The sequence below is a fragment of the Leucoraja erinacea genome, chromosome 2 (assembly GCF_028641065.1).
Source record: "Leucoraja erinacea ecotype New England chromosome 2, Leri_hhj_1, whole genome shotgun sequence".
Lineage (NCBI taxonomy): Eukaryota > Metazoa > Chordata > Chondrichthyes > Rajiformes > Rajidae > Leucoraja > Leucoraja erinaceus.
The window spans coordinates 88,410,113-88,430,639 of NC_073378.1; the positions used below are offsets into that span (position 1 = coordinate 88,410,113).

Sequence of the window (20,527 nt, forward strand, 5' to 3'; positions counted from 1 at the left end):
TTGTTATAGTACCTGCCACAACTACCTCCTCTGGCAATGTGTTCCCTATACCCTTCAGTATATGAGTATATACAGAAGGTTGCCCTTCAGATTACTATTCAATATTTCCTCTGACCTTAAACCTATGTCTTTTGGTTCTTGATTCCCTTACTCTGGATGAAAAATTCTGTGCATCAAACCTATCTGTTCCCCCTCATGATCTTATACCCCTCTATAAGATCACTCTTCACCCTCCAACGCTCCAAGGGAGAAACTTGTTAATTAGGCCTTCTTTTGGGAAAATCACTAAACTTATTTGCTGGGTTTCGCTAAAGATATTTGGCAAATTTAGAGCTTTGTCGCACAATACAGCTTTGGTAAGGATAACAGTCTTTTTTCCCCAATGTAAATTGTTCAATGTTTTTGACTACCTGTTTAGTCGCAAGGGAGCTTTCACAACATTTCAGGATAAGGCTTAAAGCCAACTTCTTTCCCGAGGCCGTGAGACTTTTAAACTCCCTCCCTCACTACCTCAGTGAACTGTCTGCTGCTACTGCTGCTGCTATCGACATTATTACGCTGCAGTCTTTTAACAATGCTGCTTTGTTGCTTTTTACTATTTATTCATAGGCTCATTATTATTTAGATTTTATTGTGGAAGGTTTTTATATAGTTAGAATTTATTGATGTCTTTACTGCACTTTATTGATATCTTACTGCACTATTACATTGCTCGGACCCGAGTACAAATTTCGTTCATGATTCATGTGGAAGCATGTTTTTATCGAATGATAATAAAATGAACAATGAACAATGAATGTATGGATGATTCCATTAACCACATGTAGCATTCTTGAGTACAGCATGAACTTGATGGGAAAATGGCATCGTTTGAGCAGTAACAATCCCATAATTCTAGTTATGTACCCGCTTCCAAAATTAACCACAGCTCACACTTTAATTTATCTTTGTTGGTCCAAACTGCACAAGTCTCCTGAATGTTAGTGCAATCCCAATTATTTAGCTTATGACTCTTAGTATCACCTTCAATTTCTACACAGAACTGTTTTAGAATGTATTCACATAGAAAGTATATGGTGATTTGCATACTCCAACAACTTTTGTTCCTACAGAACAAGAAAACTGCCACTGTTGGGAAACTGAAATAGATTACAGAAAGTCCTATATGTTGTATATGAAGCAGTGGGGGGGAGAGGGCGAGGGTAAAATAGGTAACATTTCAGGTCAATGAGAAACTAGAAATGTGAGAATCCACATGAGTTTGAAATGAAAGAATGAGGGAGGATTGGTGAGAAAAGAAAGGTCAGTGATAAAATGGAGACCAAAGTTGTCAGGTATGTGAAAGAGAATAGGCTACAGCGATATAAAAGAGGGAATTGGATTAATGGAATTGCTCTGAAAACCAGCATAAATTCTATGGACTGAATACCCTCTTTCCATGCCATAAGAAAATAGCATAAAATATGACACCTGCTCTCAGTGCCATCTGGTTGATGATAGCAATTAGGGAGGAGAAAAAATACTGGAAATATGAAACATATCAGGCAATGTCAGGAGAGGAAAAGGAGGTCAACTTCGCATCAGAACTGGCTAGTTTTGACACAGACAGGATGGGCTGATTAAATGAGATTATTGAATTCAATTTTGTCTCAATGGTTGCCTAGTGCCTCGTATATAGTCTCCAATGCAGGTGGTCAAATGTAGAGGTAACAACGGGAATGGGATAGGGAATTAAAATGAAAGGCAACATGAAGCTCGAGGTAATCCTTGCAGACTGCATGAAGGTGTTCTGCAAGCCAGTTGCCCAACCTGTGTTGGATTTGCTAGAGGAAACCATGAAAAACATATTAAATAACTTGATAGAAAGTAAGTGCATATGAATTTTTGCTTCACCTGGAAGGACTCTATAGGTCCCCAGATAGCGAGCAAAGAACAGGAGTTACACGGTTGGTGGAAAAAGAAAAACAGATCTGCAAGTCATGAAGAGAATCGTCCCTTCGGAATGGCAAAAATGGAGGGGAAGGGAAATGACACTGGTGAAATCTTTCATTGAAGCTAGTGGAATTCAATGATCCATTGAATGTAAAGTTTTATTTTGGGGAAGGGAATAGTGTTGCAGGAAGGGGATGAAAGGTATGAACTAGAGAAACCTTATCTGTTTTGGCTGGGAGGAGTGAGGGTGAAAACAGGTGCGGGACTGGCTGGGAAATAAGTGGTTAAGGGAAAAGGAAGAAATTCTCTAGCTCACAGAACTAGGTCTCTGCACATCCATCTGCAACTGGATCCTCAACAAACCCCAATCTGTAGAAATTGGCAGCAACATTTCTTCCTTGAGCATAGGAGCACCTCAAGGCCACATGTTCGGCCCCCTGCTTTACTCTATACTCATGACTGTGTAGCTGGAGACAGTTCAGCTCTATCTTCAAATTTGCCTACAACACCACTGTTGTTGGACAAATTACCGATGCCAATGAGTCAGAGCATAGGAGGAAGATCGATCAACTGACCAGATGATGCCAGAACAACAACCTTGCTTACATCATCAGTAAAACCAAGGAACTGATTGTTGACTCTGGAAGAAAAAGGTCGAGGATCCACAAACCTGTGTACATCGACAGAACAGTTGTGAAGAGAGTCAAAAACTTCAAATTCCTGACCGTGCATATCTCTGAGGATCTGTCCTGGGCCCAGAACATTGTTACAACACTAAAGAAAGCCCATCATATCTCAATGAATAGAAAATTATTCGGTGCAATCCCGTCAATCCATTTCCCTCACTTATATTCCTGCAATCTATTCTCTATCACATACCTGACAACTTTGGACTCCATTTTATCACTGACGTTACTTTTCTCTCCTATCCTCTCTTCATGTTTATAGTTTAAGGATAAGGGGGAAATCTTTTAGGACTGAGATGAGGAAAACTTTTTTTCACACAGAGAGTGGTGAATCTCTGGAATTCTCTGCCGCAGAAGGTAGTTCAGTTCATTGGCTATATTTAAGAGGGAGTTAGATGTGGCCCTTGTGGCTAAAGGGACCAGGGGGTATGGAGAGAAGGCAGGAACAGGATACTGAGTTGGATGATCAGCCATGATCATATTGAATGGCGGTGCAGGCTCGAAGGGCCGAATGGCCTACTCCTGCACCTATTTTCTATGTTTCTATGTTTCTATGTTTTATCTATATATGTGCATAGTGTGTGTGTGGGGGGTGGTTAGTGTGTGTGACGCTGCAGGCCGCCACCCCCCTCCCCCAACCGCGCGTTGAGGGGACGGGACCCAACGGGTCCCACTTGGTCTAGTACATTACTAAAACTCTCATCTTGTTTGGTTATTTGTTTGTTTATTTGTTAGCGTGTGATTGAGTCCTGTAATCTCCGTCAAAACGGTACATGATAGCGCTACAATGTTTGGCCCAACTTACTTACCATTGTCTCGGGGTGTGCAATAGCCAAGTTTTGTTCAGATTGATGGTGTTTTTTACATTATTGACATTTTAAAGTTTACAAATACAACTTTACATAAACAATTTTCCACTTTCCCTGCACATCAGCTGCATTCGACGTCACAATGGGATCCTGAATTTCCGCGTGGAAAACAGACGCATTCCGTGATCTTCTGTTCAATGCTACTGAAACAATTAGCGAGGCCACAATATGTATTTTGTCTTATGATGTAAAATAATTAAATCTATATCATCAGACCTTTATGTCAAGACATTCTACAGATTTTATCTTATTTAACTGTGAATTAACGAGAAGCTCTCAAATTCTAAGTACGATTTTCCTCTCTCTACACAGCTTCCACCTACTTTACATCACAACTTTCGAAAAAGTGTAATTGAGAGGTTTAAGAAATCATTATTCAGTCCACAGAGCAATCCTTGCAACTTGAAAGCGGAACTTAAAAAGGTTTGTTGTTATAACACTGATAAAATGATGTGATGCAAATCTTGGAAGTGAAATATTCTGAAATTTCAAACATACTTCTGAGCCATAAATCTTCTAAGCCAAGGGAAAGTATGAACTGCAATTTCACAAAATATAGAAATCAAGGAGCCTCTGGTCATATTACTAATGTGCAAGGTATTGAATTATGTGCAATGTGTTAATCTGTTCGCAGCGGAATGGTACCATTCGGTGCTGCCGTTTTGGCACCGCTGTTTCGGCACCGCTGTTTCGGCGCCTCCGTTTGGAGGCGCCGATCTTTTGCTAATTCATGAGAACGTCTCATTAAACACACCCAAAACCACTACAACCAGGTAGAGAGCAGAAGATTGAGGGTAAAACAAATCATTTTTAAAGTGCAATCATTAACAAAGTAGACAGTAAATTATTACAAAGTCGCGAAATGCATTCTACTGGTTTAGCTTCAGGTTTATTATTGTTATATACTTAATTAAGATGAAAGTTTAGATGAATAAAGATTAGTTTCCGGCTCGTTATTTTTTTTTGGGCATAGGAAAATTCATGACACAATTTGTCTCTGTACTGTACACTGACAATGACAATTAAATTGAATCTGAATCTGAATCTTATACGGGACAACAGAAACCTACATTTATATTAAACGGGAGAACAATCAAAAACAGTGGTGCCGAAACAGCAGTGCCGAAACAGCGGCGCCGAAAAGTACCCGACCCGTTCACAGAGCTATAGGGAGAGGTTGAACAGGCTGGGACCCTATTCCTTTGCAGGACGACGAGGGGTGCTCTTATAGAGGTGTATAAAATTATGAGTCTCTTTGCCGAGTAGGGGAATCAAGAACCATAGGTTTATGGTGAGCGGGAAAATATTTAATCTGAGGGGTATCTTTTTCAAACAAAGGGTGGTGAGTGTATGGAACAGCTGCTAGAGGAGGTAGTTGAGGCAGGGACTTTCACAATGTTTAAAAAACAATTGAAACTGGATATAAGAAACAATTATCCATTAAACCTGGATAGGACATGTTTAGAGGGATATATGCCAAACGTAGGCAGGTGGGACTAGTGCAGATGGGACATGTTGCTCGATGTGGGAAGGTTGGGCTGAAGGAACTGTTTCCATGCTGTCTGGCACTAAGACTATGACAATTCAGTGAATTTTCAGTGCATTACCAAATAACATTGCCATATTGTAGAAACATAACAAAACAGTAAATTTTTATCTTGTATATTTTCACTTTCACATTACTTCATACCATTTGAGATTCTTAAGAAAAATGTTACTGCCAAAATCACATCATAAACACATTTATTAACTTTGATAACAGCTTCTTCAAGGGTCTCCAGAACTGATTGAACTGAACTTCGTCACTGCAGACTGTAATTTAATGCGTCAGACATCCAGGGAGAATGCAGCATTCCCTGGAGACAGAGCAGGTAACAATCATTTAATCAACATCTACCTTATCCACAACATCTTACCCACAAAATATGTTTACTCCATGAGAAACTATAGCATGTTTAGTAGAAGGCACATACTGCAGCCACTGAGCCAGTTGATATGATGGATAGGAAATCAATCAAGTGGGCTACTTTGTCCTGGAGTGTGAAGCTTTTTATGTCAATGGAGCACCACTCACCTTTGGTACTTCACCAGCAGCAACTGTTAAAGGCCATTCTCACGTTACGAGCTGACACGAGGTAACCCGAGTTAAACCTCGTGGTAATAACGTACGATTAACGTACGGCATTCGTGGACGCAACGTAGTGCATCGTGGCGCTAACGGCAGGTTCTCGTGTAACTTGTCTACTCTTGCAAAAAATCAAACATGTTTGAAATTTTCCATGAGTCAATTTTACTCTTGTGGTTAATAATTGAAACATTTTAACTCGATTTAAGAACGTAGTGGCCCGTGCGTTTACCTTAGTGTATCGCGAGTCTACCGTGGGAACTTTAACTCAGCGGGCAGGCAGCAGCAGATTGTCGCTCCCTTCAGTTTCCCAGCGACAGTCAGCTGCCACGCGAGAGAGATCATGCACTGTTGTAGGTCTCCTTTGCATGTCAGTGTTTCTGTCTTTCTCCACTCATTGTTGGCCCCACCTGTCACCACCCCCACCTGCAGCCCTCTGCTTCCCGGCCAGGGACAGGGAGACACAGCGGCTTTTGAGACTGGTGGGCAATCACTTCCAAAGTTCTGCCCACACAGTCAGTACACCTCTCCTACACTTGTCTCCTGCACTAAGATCACCCCGCAGAGAATGATCCCAGCCTAACCCAAGAGCCATGTCACCCCAGACAGATTAATGACGCCCCCCCCCTCCCCAACCTCTCTCCATCTCAACTCATGCCTGGGCACCAAAGCAACTCAGGAGGCGAACCTTGAGCTCCGTCTCACAACAATCTGATGTGCACATCCATCCACATTCAAAGATTTAATCTCCCGTCTCCCCACAGTGTGTAGACATAGCAGTAAATTCAATTAAAACATATCAAACCTGTGTGTTTCAAACAAATTATGTATAACTGCTCTGGCACTGGATGGTGCGCATTTTCCCTTTGTAGGTCACATCAATAGATGCGGCCGCTCTGAATTATATCTTTAAAACAAAGCCACAGGATGGAGAGGTCTTCTTTAACACTGTTGCTTATTAAAACATAACACTGTTGCTTATTAAAACAAAACTTCAATCAGGATTGACTCAAGAGTAACTCGGGAGACGAACTGGGAACATCTCAGAAATGACAAGTAAACGGGAAACCGCCGTCTACCCGTGGGAACTCGGTTAACCTCTTGATCTTTCACTTGTTATATCGTGCTCAACCACGACCCCTTCACTCGGGTTACCTCTTGCGTCAGCTCGTAACGTGAGAATGGCCTATTATACTACCATACTTCAATCTGCAAAAAGTATTTCTCATCCTTTATGAAATGTGCCCAAAATGAAAATCAACTATATTAAAAAAGGGTAGGTAAATTGTTCTGGTCGATGCCCAGAGCTTACGTGGATCTTGAACAAGAAGCAACAAAGAGAAGCAGGGAGAAGAACTGATTGGCAGAAGCCCGTGGGAAAGGTGAGTAAGCCACAGGGGGAAAACAGTTTAAAACTGAGGAATTTGGTTTGTAAATTAGGCAATTTATCAGTCAATATAAGCAAGGTTGCTCTATGGGAGCGGCAGTGAGGGAAGTGCCTTGTGAGGGAAGTGTGAGTCTTTGGCTCGAGAGTCTTCGACGAGGAGGCTGATGAGAGGAGGCTAAGCAAAACGCTGGACAGAGAGAGACAAAAGAAGGAGATGTCAAGCAAGCTGATTCAGTGTGATGCTTGCAGTATGTGGGAGGTCAAGGACACTGCTGGTGCCTCTGGCTGCTACAAATGTGAGAAGTGCATCCAGGTACAGCTCCTGAAGGACCGTGTTGGGGAACTGGAGAAGCAAGTGGATGACCTCAGGTTTGTCCGAGAAACTGAGTCGTTCCTCGATGAGTCCTACAGTAAGATTGTTACACCTAAGGTACTGGAAGAGAGAAGGTGGATGACGGTGAGAAAGGGATGGAAACATGGAATGCAAAGGTCCCCGGGTGTTGTACCTCTTGTGAACAGGTTCACCCACTTAAAAGGGACCAAAGACGTTAACACACTGAGCGGCGCACTGGCTTGCGAAGCAAAAAGTGCTGTTGAGCCAAAACCAAAGAGGCCGACATCAGGAGTTGGAGACTCCATTGTGAGAGGTAAGAACAGGGGTTTCTGCAGGATTCGAGGATGGCGTGCTGCCTCCCTGGTTCCAGGGTGTCACGGACAGAGTACACAAAATCCTCAAGGGCGAAGGTGAACAGCGGGAAGTTGTAGTGCATGTTGGCACAAACTATGTTGGAAAGAAGGGGATGAATATTCTGAAGCGTGACTTTGGAGAGCTCGGAAAAGTGCTGAAAAGCAGGAACTCCAGGGTGGTTATCTCCGGTTTGCTTCCAGTTCCTCGTGCTGGCGAGAGCAGGAATGGAGATACAGGACCTGAATGTGTGACTGAGGAACTGGTGCAGGGGGCAAGGATTTAGATTCTTTGACCACTGGGATCTGTTTTGGAGTTACGGGGAACTGTACAAAAGGGATGGATTGCACCTTAACAGGGGGGGGACTGGCATTCTGGCAGGCAGGTTTACCCATGCAACACAGGTGGTTTTAAACTAAATAAGGGGGGGGGGGGGGGGGGGTCAAATGGGATAGTCAAGGATGGAGTTAAAGGGAAAGGGAGTAAAGGGACAGTTAATGACCCCACAATTAACGGGAAAGAAAGCTCACAAAGGGATAGGAGAGTAAGGCCAAGTGTAATAGGGATTAATGTGAAAGGTGAGATGCGTAAGGAATTAAAAGTTTTGTATATGAATGCGCGAAGTATAAGTAGAAAAATAGATGAGCTTGAGGCTCAATTAGAGGTTGGTAGATATGAGGATTATCGAGACGTGTCTGCAGGAGGATCGGGCCTGGGAACTTAATATTCCGGGTTAAACAACCTGTGGAAAGGACAGTCAGGTGGGCAGAGGAGGGGGAGTGGCTCTGCTGGTGAGGGATGGATTTCAGTCCCTTGCGAGGGAAGATATGGGACTGATGAGGTAGACTCATTGTGGATTGATTTGAGGAATTGCAAAGGCAAGAAGACACTAATTGGTGTTATGTACAGACCCCCAAACAGTAGCCCGGATGTAGGGTGTAAGTTGCTGCAGGAGTTAAAACTGGCATGTAACAAAGGTAATGCCACTGTGGTGATGGGGGATTTCAATATGCAAGTAGACTGGGAAAATCAGGTTGGTTCAGGACCCCAAGAAAGACAGTTTGTAGAATGTCACCGAGACGGATTCTTAGAGCAGCTTGTAATGGAGCCGACCAGAGAAAAGGCAATTCTGGATTTAGTGTTGTCCAGTGAACCAGATTTGGTAAGAGAACTCGAGGTAAAGGAACCACTTGGAGGTAGTGTTCATAAGATGATTAGTTTTAATCTGCAATTTGAGAAGGAAAAGGTTAAATCGGAAGTGTCAGTGAAGCAGTTGAACAAAGGGGACTATGAAGGCATGAGAGAAGAGCTGGCCAAGGTAGACTGAAAAGGGATCCTAGCAGGAATGATGGTGGAACAGCAATGACAGGAATTTCTGGGCATAATCCGGAAGACGCAGGATCATTTCATTCCAAAAAGGAAGAAAGATTCCAAGGAGAGTAAAAGGCAACCGTGGCTGCAAAGAGAAGCTAGGAATAGATTAAAACTAAAAGAAAAGATGTCTAACACAGTAAAGAGTAGCCAGAAGTCAGAGGATTGGGAAACTTTCATTAGACGACAGAAGGAAACAAACGGGCAATGCAGGCTGAAAAGATGAAGTATGAAAGGAAGCTGGCCAGGAATATAAAGAAGTACAGTAAAAGCTTCTTTAGATATGTTAAGGGAAAAAGAGTAGCAAATTCAAATGTGGGTCCCTTGAAGGCAGACACGGGTGAAATTATTATGGGGAACAAGGAAATGGCACAAGAGTTGAACAGGTACTTCGGATCTGTCTTCACTAAGGAAGACACAAACAATCTCCCAAAAGTACTAAATGACAGAGGATCTAAGGGGGTAGTGGAACTGAATTTTTTTTTTTAAATTAGTATTGGGTAGGCTAATGGGACTGAAGGATGATAAATCCCCTGGGCCTGATGGTCTGCATCCCAGGGTCCTCAGGGAGGTGGCTCTAGAAATGGTGGATGCATTGGTGATCATTTTCCAATGTTCAATAAATTGAGGATCAGTTCTTGTGGATTGGAGGATAGCTAATGTTATCCCCCTTTTCAAGAAAAGAGCGAGAGAACAGAGAGTACAGAGAAGGTTCACCAGACTGATTCCTGGGATGGCAGGACTTTCATATGAAGAAAAACTGGATAGACTCGGCTTGTACACACTGAAGATTCAGAAGATTGAGGGGGGATCTTATAGAAACTTACAAAATTCTTAAGGGGTTGGACAGGCTAGATGCAGGAAGATTATTCCCGATGTTGGGAAAGTCCAGAACTAGGGGTCACAGTTTAAGGATAAGAGGGATGTCTTTTAGGACCGAGATGAGAAAATCATTTTTTACACAGAGAGTGGTGAATCTATGGAATTCTCTGCCACAGAAGGTAGTTGAGGCCAGTTCATTGGCTATATTTAAGAGGGAGTTAGATGTGGCCCTTGTGGCGAAAGGGATCAGGGGGTATGGAGAGAAGACAGGTACAGGTTACTGAGTTGGATGATCAGCCATGATCATATCGAATGGCGGTGCAGGCTCGAAGGGCCGAATGGCCTACTCCTGCACCTATTTTCTATGTTTCTATGAGAGAGAAAACTGGGAATTACAGACCAGTTAGCCTGACATCGGTAGTGGGAAAGATGCTGGAGTCAATAGCAGTAAAAGGATTAGTCCAAGTCAGCATGGATTTATGAAAGGAAAATCATGCTTTACTAATCTTCTGGAATTTTTTGAGGATGTGACACATAAAATGGATGAAGGGGAGCCAGTGGATGTAGTGTATCTTGACTTTAAGAAAGCCTTTGATAAGGTCCCAGACTGGTGACTAAAATTAGAGCACATGGTATTGGGGGTAGGGTGTTGACATGGATAGAAAATTGTTTGGCAGAGAGGAAGCAAAGAGTAGGAGTGAACGAGTCCTTTTCAGAATGGCAGGTAGTGGCGAGTGGAGTGCCGCAAGACTCTGTGTTGGGGCCTCAACTGTTTACCATATATACTAATGAGTTGGAAGAGGGAATTAGGAGCAACACTAGCAAGTTTGCGGATGACACAAAGCAGGGTGGCAGTGCGAACTGTGAAGAGGATGTTAGGAGGTTGCAGGGTGACCTAGACAGGTTAAGTGAGTGGGCAGATGCGTGGCAGATGCAGTATAATATAGATAAATGTGAGGTTATCCACTTTGGCGGCAAAAACAAGGGGGCAGATTATTATCTCAATGGGGTTAGGTTAGGTAAGGCTTGTATTCACTGGAGTTTAGAAGGATGAGGGAGGGTCTTATAGAAACATATAAAATTATAAAAGGACTGGACAAGCTAGATGCAGGAAAAATGTTCCCAATGTTGGGTGAGTCCTGAACCAGGGGCCACAGTCTTACAATAAAGGGGAGGCCATTTAAGGTGAGAAAACACATTTTCACCCAGAGAGTTGTTAATTTGTGGAATTCCCTGCCACAGAGGGCAGTGGGGGTCAAATCACAGGATGGATTGAAGAGAGAGTTAGATAGAGCTCTAGTGGCTAGTGGAATCAAGGGAAATGGGGAGAAGGCAGACACGGGTTATTGATTGGGAACGATCAGCCATGATCACAATGAATGGCGGTGCTGGCTCGAAGGGCCGAATGGCCTCATCCTGCACCTATTTTCTATGTTTCTATGCTGCCCAGATAGTAAAAGCAAAAACTACCAGGTCCCTATTTGTTAATATACCATTCAGCATGTGCTGAGTGTTTTATTACTGCTTATATTTATTTGCTAGTCCTGTCATTTTGATTATTATTGTTGTTCCTTCTATCCCAACTGTAGTGAACGTGTACAGCTACGAATATGAGGAAGGAATAACTTACGAACAAATGCAGGTTAGTTTATCTACATGTTTGTATATTCATGACTTACATTTAAGAAAAAAATAAGTGAAAAATATTTTCACTAATATTTGCCTGTATTATTTGAAAGGCAGGATATTTTAAATATTTGCTAACATTTTTGTTTGTTTCATGTATAGATGATGATTGAAGAAGTTCTTATTGAAAGTGGTTATTATGACATCCTAAACACAGTCAACAGGTAAGTTTGCACACACGCAGGAAAATTGTTAATCATAGAAAAGATAGCTTTGGGTCAGCTGGAAAGTAAAAATACTCCACGATGACCTGATCCACTTCAAAATGTAAATTTTCATTGAGATGAATGTCAATTGACAATAGGTGCAGGAGTAGGCCATTCGGCCCTTCGAGCCAATACCGCCATTCAATGTGATCATGGCTGATCATCCCCAATCAGTTCCTGCCCTCCCCATATCCCCCGACTCAGCAATCTTTAAGAGCTCTCTCTTGAAAGTATCCAGAGAACTGGCCTCCACTGCCCTCTGAGGCAGAGAATACCACAGACTCGCAACTCTCTGTGTGAAAAACTGTTTCCTCATCTCCGTTCGAAATGGCTTACTCCTTATTCTTAAACTGTGGCCCCTGGTTCTGGACTCCCCCTATGTCCAATCCAATCTGATAAAATAGGTCATTAGATATTTTATGGAAGCAAAATAGTCTATGCTAGGCTATTTTTCTCGGGCAAAATAGTTCCAAGCTAGGGTTACACAGAAAAGCTGGAGAAACTCAGCGGGTGCAGCAGCATCTATGGAGCGAAGGAAATAGGCAACGTTTCGGGCCGAAACCCTTCTTCAGACTCAGACGCTAGTTCCAAGCTAGGCTTGCCATGTACTGGCAGACAAAGATAAATGATGAACCATTTTGCCTGCAAGTTGGGAAAAACAAATCCCCCATCACATGAAATGAAAGATAACCCTTACCAATTGTTAAAGTTCGATTACTTATCACAGACAAGTCAAACCCAAAGTAAGACAAGATCCCAGTGCCAGTCCCCCTAACCTTGGTAACCCCAGTGGCTGTTCCACTGGGTCTTCCGTATCCCCCTCAAACCATGGGACCACAGATCTTCCCCACTCACACTGCAGTCTTCAGGCCCTTCCTCACCCACACTACAGTCTTCAGCCCCCCCTCCTCCCTGACAACCCACCTTCAAAACTGCCGGCGGGGCATCAACCACCTCAACTTCTCCACACCTCTGTCTCACTCCATCTCTCCCCCCCCCCCCCCCCCCCCCCCCCGAACGTACAGCCATCGACTCACTCCGCAACAACCCAGACTGGGTTATTAAATCCGACAACAAGGGAGGTACCGTGGTAGTCTGGCGCATCCATCTCTACAAAGCTGAGGCCATGCGCCAACTCTCGGACACCTCGTCCTACTTACCCCTGGACCACTATCTCTAGCACCATCACCGACTTCATCCACTCCCACACCCTGCCCGACCGAGCCTCCAACCTCATCATTCCCCAGCCCCGCACGGCCCGATTTTACCTTTTCCCCAAAATCCACAAACCTGACTGTCCTGGTAGACCCATTGTCTCTGCCTGTTCATGCCCTACCGAACTTATTTCCTCGTACCTTGACTTCATCCTATCCCCCCCCCCCCCCCCCCTCGGTTAAATCCCTCCCTACCTATGTTCAAGACACCTCAGACACTCTCCGTCATCTCCAGGCATTCCATTCTCTAGGCCCCCATCCCCTCATCTTCACCATGGATGTCCAGTCACTTTACACCTCCATCCCCCACCAGGAGGGTCTCAAAGCCCTCGGGTTCTTCCTCGACCGGAAAACCAACCAATACCCATCCACTGATACTCACCTCCGCCTAGCGGTGTTGGTCCTTACCCTCATTAACTTCTCGTTTCATTCCTCCCATTTCCACCAAATACAAGGCGTAGCTATGGGCACGCGCAAGGACCCCAGCTATGCCTGCCTCTTTGTAGGGTACATCAAACAATCCTTGTTCGAGGCATACCAGGGCCCCATCCCCGACCTCTACCTCCGCTACATGGACGATTGCTTCGGTGCCACCACCTGCACCCGCACACAACTGACTGACTTCATCCGCTTCACCACTAACTTCCATCCGGCACTCAAATACACCTGGACCATTTCCGACATTTCCCTACCATTTCTTGATCTCACTATCTCCATCGCAGGTGATAGACTTCTGACTGACATCCACTATAAACCCACTGATTCCCATGGCTACCTAAACTACACTTCTTCCCACCCTGCTTCCTGTAAGGACTCCAACCCCTACTCCCAATTCCTCCGTCTACACCGCATCTGCTCCCAGGATGAGGTGTTCCCCTCCAGGGCATCGGAAATGTCCTCATTCTTCAGGGAGCGGGGGTTCCCCTCCCCTAGTATAGATAAGGCTCTCACCGGGGTCTCTTCAGTATCCCGTAACACTGCTCTCTCTCTCCATCCACCCACTCATAACAAGGGCAGAGCCCCCCTAGTCCTCACCCTTCACCCCACTAGCCATCACATACAACAAATAGTCCTCCATCATTTTCTCCACCTCCAACGTGACCCCACCACTCGCCACATCTTCCCATCTCCCCCCCTGTCTGCTTTCCGCAAAGACCACTCCCTCCATAACTCCCTGGTCAATTCTTCCCTTCCCTCCCCCTCCCCGGCCACTTTCCCTTGCAATCGCAAGAGATGCTACACTTGTCACTTTACCTCCCCCATCGACTCCATACAAGGACCCAAGCAATCGTTCCGGGTGCGACAGAGGTTCACCTTCATCTCCTCCAACCTCATCTATTGCATCTGCTGCTCTAGATGTCCGCATTAACCAATCTGATCTCCCGGTGGCTCAGCACATCAACTCCCCCTCCCATTCCGAAACCGACCTTTCTGTTCTGGGCCTCCATGGCCAGAGTGAGCACCACCGGAAATTGGAGGAGCAGCACCTCATATTCCGCTTGGGCAGTTTGCACCCTAGCGGCATAAACATTGACTTCTCCAATTTCCGGTAGCCCTTGCTGTCTCCTCCCCTTCTCAGCTCTCCCTCAGCCCTCGGGCTCCTCCTCTTCCTTTCTCCTTTCTTCTCCCCTCCCCCCGCACCCATCATTAGTCTGAAGAAGGGTTTTGGCCCGAAACGTTGCCTATTTCCTTAGCTCTAGATGCTGCTGCACCCGCTGAGTTTCTCCAGCACTTTTGTCTACCTTCTTTTATTCACTAGCAGGAGTGTGCTATCGCACACTCTCCGAACAAAGAAAAGTTAGTACAGTTATAGTAATTTCATCAATAAACACACCTACCAATATAGCATGATTTAGCATGATTGAAAGATTCTGGAGCCTTTCAGGAAACAAGGAAGGCTAGACCCATATCAAGCTAAACCAATAACAAGTTATTAGTAAACATCAGTCTGAAGAGGAGTCTCGACCCGAAACGTCACCTATTCCTTCGCTCCATAGATGCTGCCTCACCCGCTGAGTTTCTCCAGCATTTGATCCAACCTTCGATTTTTTCAGCATTTGCAGTTCTTTCTTAAACGGTAAACTTTGCAATGTCAGCAGCATTCCCCAAACTTGGCTCATGCATCTGCAAATGTTTCTACTGTATGCATTCAGTTTAGATTCTGGACCAAGTTTCTGGACAAAGAAGGACAGCTAACTCCATTTTCTGTCAAGGTTGGCACAGAGTCATTATTATCAGGAGTTATTCGCCCTATCCTTGATTCTAATGGCGTGTTTCATAAAATTGTCAGTTATAACAGATTTGGCACCCTTCTCTTAAACAATGCTTTCTCATATAAAATATACATTGTAGTTAGTAGAGAATTAGAGACTACCTACAAAGTTTCTACTTCTCAAATTTCTGTTAGAAATTACTGCATTATTTCTTAAAATTCTGTTAAATAAAATGTATTAACTCTTTAACAATAAGCATCCATTACCTGCTCTAATCGATTCTGATGCAAAGAGCCCATATCCACAGCCACTCCCAGTTGTTGCCACCCTCGCATCTTTTACTCCAACTCTTGAATCAACACCCCCTTTCATCCCTGTTTCCTTCACAAATGCAGTGACACCTTCAACTCCCAGTATAATTTCCAACTTTCATGTGATCATCCAAGCCCAATGCCACATTACCACACTGACATATACACCCCCGTAATCCATTGTCCAAACGCCCTCAAGTTCACCTACATTTGCTCCCCCATACTTCACCAACACCCTCACCTTCTCATCCACATATCACGGATGGGGTCAGGTGTAAATCTAAAACTTTCCCCCTTACCTTAAAGCTATGCCCTCTCCCTTATCCTGGCAAATGGCCACAATTTACCTTATCTTTCCCCTCATGATCTCAAATTGTTCCCTAAAGTCACTCAGCTTACTATACTGCAGGAGAAAAAGACCAAGCCTTCCAGCCTCTTCTTATAACTCAAGCATAACTCAGTCATGGTTGCACGGATGTGAATCTTTACTGCATTATTTTCAGCTAAATGACATGTCCTCCTGTTGGCAAGTGTGCCAAAAACTTTTACCACCCTGTCTACCTCTTAACTGTGTTCCACTTTCAGAGAACTAGGTATGTATCTCTAGGTCTCCCTGTTCTTACAATACTCTCAATTTACTGTGCAAGCCCTACTCAGATTTAACTTAACAAAATTTAACATTTTGCACTTGTCAGAATTAAATTCCATCCACCATTCCTTAGTCCTCTTTCCCATTTAATCTAGATCTTGTTGTAATCTTAGACTTATATGCTTATCTGCCCACTGCACTACCAACTTTGATCTCATCTGCAAACTTATTAATCATGGCAATTACGTTCTCAACCAAATTGTTGATATAGCTCAGTGGTTCCCAACCTTTTTTTGGCCATGCCCCACCTAATCACCTCTAAAATCCTGATGCCCCCCCCCCCCATGTGGTGATATATAATTCTTATCATTTAAAAAGTGAACTCCGTTTCAGCTGAAGGCGATGGTGCGGTGATTATGTAATAACTACACAATAAAGACCTTTTTTACCCAAAAAAAATTATTTACTCAAAATAACATCTAAAACATAAACTACATATGTTTACCTGATGGAAAATCCAAAAAAATAAAAATCGAAAATTTGGACCCAGACCTCCTCAGTCGCGCTCAATTGCCCCCCTTAAAAATCAAATTGCCCCCCTGTGGGGCGTACGCCCCACGTTGGGAACCACTGATATAGATAATAAAAAACAATGGATCCACACTTCAGCCAATCATCAAACAGCAGGATAACTGGCCTGCAACAGTATTTACAATCCCTTTGCAGCAATCCAGTCAAATAAATGCAATTATAACACCTTGAAGTTTCTTTGCAGTGTCCTCATACATATTATCAATTTGAAGGACATCTGGATCTTTCCCCATCCTATATATCAATCCAGGACTCAGACTGCCTGGCGCCATTCACAGTCTGTAATTCTCCACAGACAAAGGTTAAGCAAATCTTACAAATGCAGGGATCCAACATTTTATAGTGTCTTCAATATGGTCAATATTAACAAAATGACAACGACTATTCACAAACTGGAAGGACCAGCACCACATATTCCGCTTTGTTAACTGACAACCCAACAATATGAACATTGAATTTTCCAATTTCAAGTAATATCCCCCCCCCCCCCACTCCAATCCACCCACTGAGTTGCTCCAGCATTTTGTTTTATGCTGAAAACGTACAATAATTTTCCATTTTTTGTAAGTGCAAAAGATTTATTAATGAAAACTGATTTATCTCATGTACTAATATTTTCTGAAGAATTATTGTGAATTGGAGAAAAGGCATTACCTCTTTCCCTCTCTCTGACAGTCTCATAGCGTTGAGGATAATTTGGGGAGCAGAGCAGTCAGCATTTACTACTGCTGTCTTACAGCTCTTGAGATCCAAGTGCAATCCTGATCTTTGGTGTTGTCTCTGTAGAGTTTGCACTCCCAATGAAGTACTAGTAGGTTAATTGGCTTCTATAAATTATCCTTTAGTATGAATTAATGGCCAAAAGAATGAAAGTACAGCTAATTGAGAGAGTAAGTTGCAGGGTGGAGGGAAGCAAGGAGAAGAATTGAATTTATGGCTGGAACCTGGACCAAATGGCCTTCTTCAGTTTTGTGATAGGTATGTATTTTCCCCATTCCCGCTCCGAGGAGTGATGCTTCCAGATTGTGACAAACCACTACTATATTTAACATTTCCTATTTTTGTTAAATAATTAATGTTCAAGGAAACCTCTGAAACTGATTTTCTTTTAAATTATCCTGCCCAGAGATAAAGCCAGTTTAATTTCCACTTTACAATATTCCATGTTTTGTCACCGTTACACCCACGATACGGTAATATTTTTATTAACATTTCTTTTTCAGAAATCACACTTACCCGTGGATAAACAAGAATCATTTGACTGCACGGAGATAGTCTACATTTGATTTTCATAATACATTGGCGAGAGAAGTAGTATAGAACTGCCGTCACACAGAAGTACATGTACGTGTTTAAATTTGACAACTTTTGGAGGGACATAGTAAACACACACACCATAGCAATCCTTGAAATGCTTAATGATTATTGGGATAAATCATTAATTGGGAATGATGATTAAATTAATATTAAGGACCACCCCTGTCCATTCTGTCCCCACATCTGTTCATGACAGATTTTAGGAAGGATTTATTCTGTACACATTGCTTCAAGTGCACTTAGCTTTATATATGTATATAACACAGTGAAAATTGAACGACTTAAGGTATACAATTCAGTCTATACTGTATTTTTTCTATTTTTCTATTTTTTCTATGCTATCCTGTGTGTTTTATGGGGAGTATAGATTGGTTTAAAGTCAATTCTTCACTTATTTCTGAAAATGCAAATGAGATTGACTTATGAACCAAGTTCCTTAACCATTTACTATGCCAAATGAACACAATTGATAAGCAAATATAATTATAAATATAAACGTATGGCTCAGATTAGCACAAATGTCACATCTGTGTGCTTTTTGTTTGAATTGGTAGCTTGGACCATATAGAAAATGGGATTTACAGATATACATTCTGTAAATCGGACTATCCAATAAACTATTAGCTTCAATCTTCCGAGAATGATTATCAATATATTTAGTCATGGAAAACGTCTGTAAATTTTCTGTTTAATATCTGTAAATTAATGTTTATGCATAAAATTGCCAAAGGAATGGGACTTTTTGGAAGATGACATAATGCAGTTACATTTTCAACTGCATAAAACACACATAAAATGGCTGCTTTCCAGTTGCAGCAAAATTTAGAAAATAATTACTCTTGATGTAAGAATAATTTATATATTGAGTTTATAAATAATTGCAGTTTCCCATTGCAAACAGCAAAGAATACAATTGCATTTGTTTTACGAGGGAATCTGAGCCATATTGAGGTATTTTCAATGAAAAGACAATAGTTACGAATTATTAGAATTTTTTCCAGGCAAGATTAGTTACTGAATATAATTGACAAATATTAAATGTCAACATTATTTTAATAATGAAAAAAAAATAAAATATATATTTTTCCAATTTGGAACCTTTATCTCTCAGTTTATTAGGGTGAATCTAGTCTGATTTATGTATTATTACATTTTTATGCTGCAGTTGCCTGTGCATTTGCTGTACAGCATAAATAATAAATGGTTTCAAAATATAGAAGCATCAACCTTTTCTTCAGATGTAAAATTCTATGGATGTTGCAGTCATTTTTGCTGCAAAATTTGCAAGAAATATTGAGCAGTTCAGGCAATATCAATGGAGAGAGAAACAGTCAGTGTTTGAGGTCAGTGACCTTTTATCAGAGCTACTTCCGATAAAAAGGACAATGACCTGAAATATTAACTCCTTTTCTTACCATATTTATTGCCTTACATGCAAACCATTTCTTCAGTACCATTCAGCTCAAGTGTTAGTCTAATCAAACTGAGGTAGATTTGTGAGGGAATGAGGTTGCTTTCATATCTTTACTGTCACGTTCTACTATTCTAGTTGATGTCATTTACTTGGCAAATGCTGATTCAGCACTGGCTGTGCCTTTCCCTGCAGCTACAGGTAGTGATTTTTTCATCATTTTGTGCAACTAATATACTTCAGAACATGGAAGTCAAAGTCTTCAGTTCTAAAATATTTTGCTGCTTCTTTAAGAACCTGAATTATTGAATTCACATAAGATGCACTTATGTTCCTGAATATTAATTAGCAATGGCTGCTCATGAAACACTTACTTTAAGCTGAACCTCATTGCAAATGTACCAGTATTATTAGTGCACCACGGATTCTCATAGCTTACTAAACCTGTGATCTCTGCAACTCCATTATCATTTACAGTTTTTATAAATTCATAAAATTCTTACGTCTCCAAGGTTTTGATAGGACACAGATAAAATTGAGACTCAGGCACATAATTTAAAAGGAACAAAAAGAAAGAACACAAAATGTTACACATTTATTAAAATTTTGATTGTTTGTAGAAGAATAATGGTGTGGTATCGCATTTAAATAAATCTTTTAAAGAAATAAATTTACATTAACACAATTCAAGATTTCTTGCTTGTACTGCACAAATTGAATGAATAAGTGTATTTAAAAAATAAATGTCTATTCATGTTTGCAAACTGGACAGCAAAATGTTAAGAAACATTTAGAAATGTTCATGTTTTATTTTTGTAATACTTCATGTTGCATAAAATAGTTAAAATAAAATTTACTGTGAACAATTCTTATTTGCCACAGTTTTTACTTTTTTAAATTAATTAATCCAAGCTAATATAAATCAGTTGTTATTTTTTAATGTCATATATTAAATGCATTGATACATATTAATCTAGCAACATCAAAGATACGTTAAATAAATCAACCAAAAAAAAGGTTGACTCAACAATTTGGATTAGTCATAAATGGTGTTTTTTCTGCAATGTTGGGATGTTAGAAAGAGATTGAGGATGCTTTCACACGTTTGTTGG

General features: G+C 41.8%; 1 protein-coding gene across 1 annotated transcript in view; it reads left to right on the forward strand.

The window, feature by feature from the left end:
* Positions 1 to 20,236, forward strand: part of nek10 (NIMA-related kinase 10) — a 155,405-nt gene extending 135,169 nt beyond the window's left edge. The window contains exons 33-37 of the mRNA XM_055660464.1: positions 3,800 to 3,910; positions 5,250 to 5,358; positions 11,467 to 11,519; positions 11,666 to 11,727; positions 17,911 to 20,236. Of these exons, the coding sequence (XP_055516439.1) occupies positions 3,800 to 3,910; positions 5,250 to 5,358; positions 11,467 to 11,519; positions 11,666 to 11,727; positions 17,911 to 17,962 (387 nt within the window). The 3' untranslated portion in view covers positions 17,963 to 20,236. The remainder of the gene's footprint in view (positions 1 to 3,799; positions 3,911 to 5,249; positions 5,359 to 11,466; positions 11,520 to 11,665; positions 11,728 to 17,910) is intronic.
* The last annotated feature ends 291 nt before the right edge of the window (positions 20,237 to 20,527 follow it).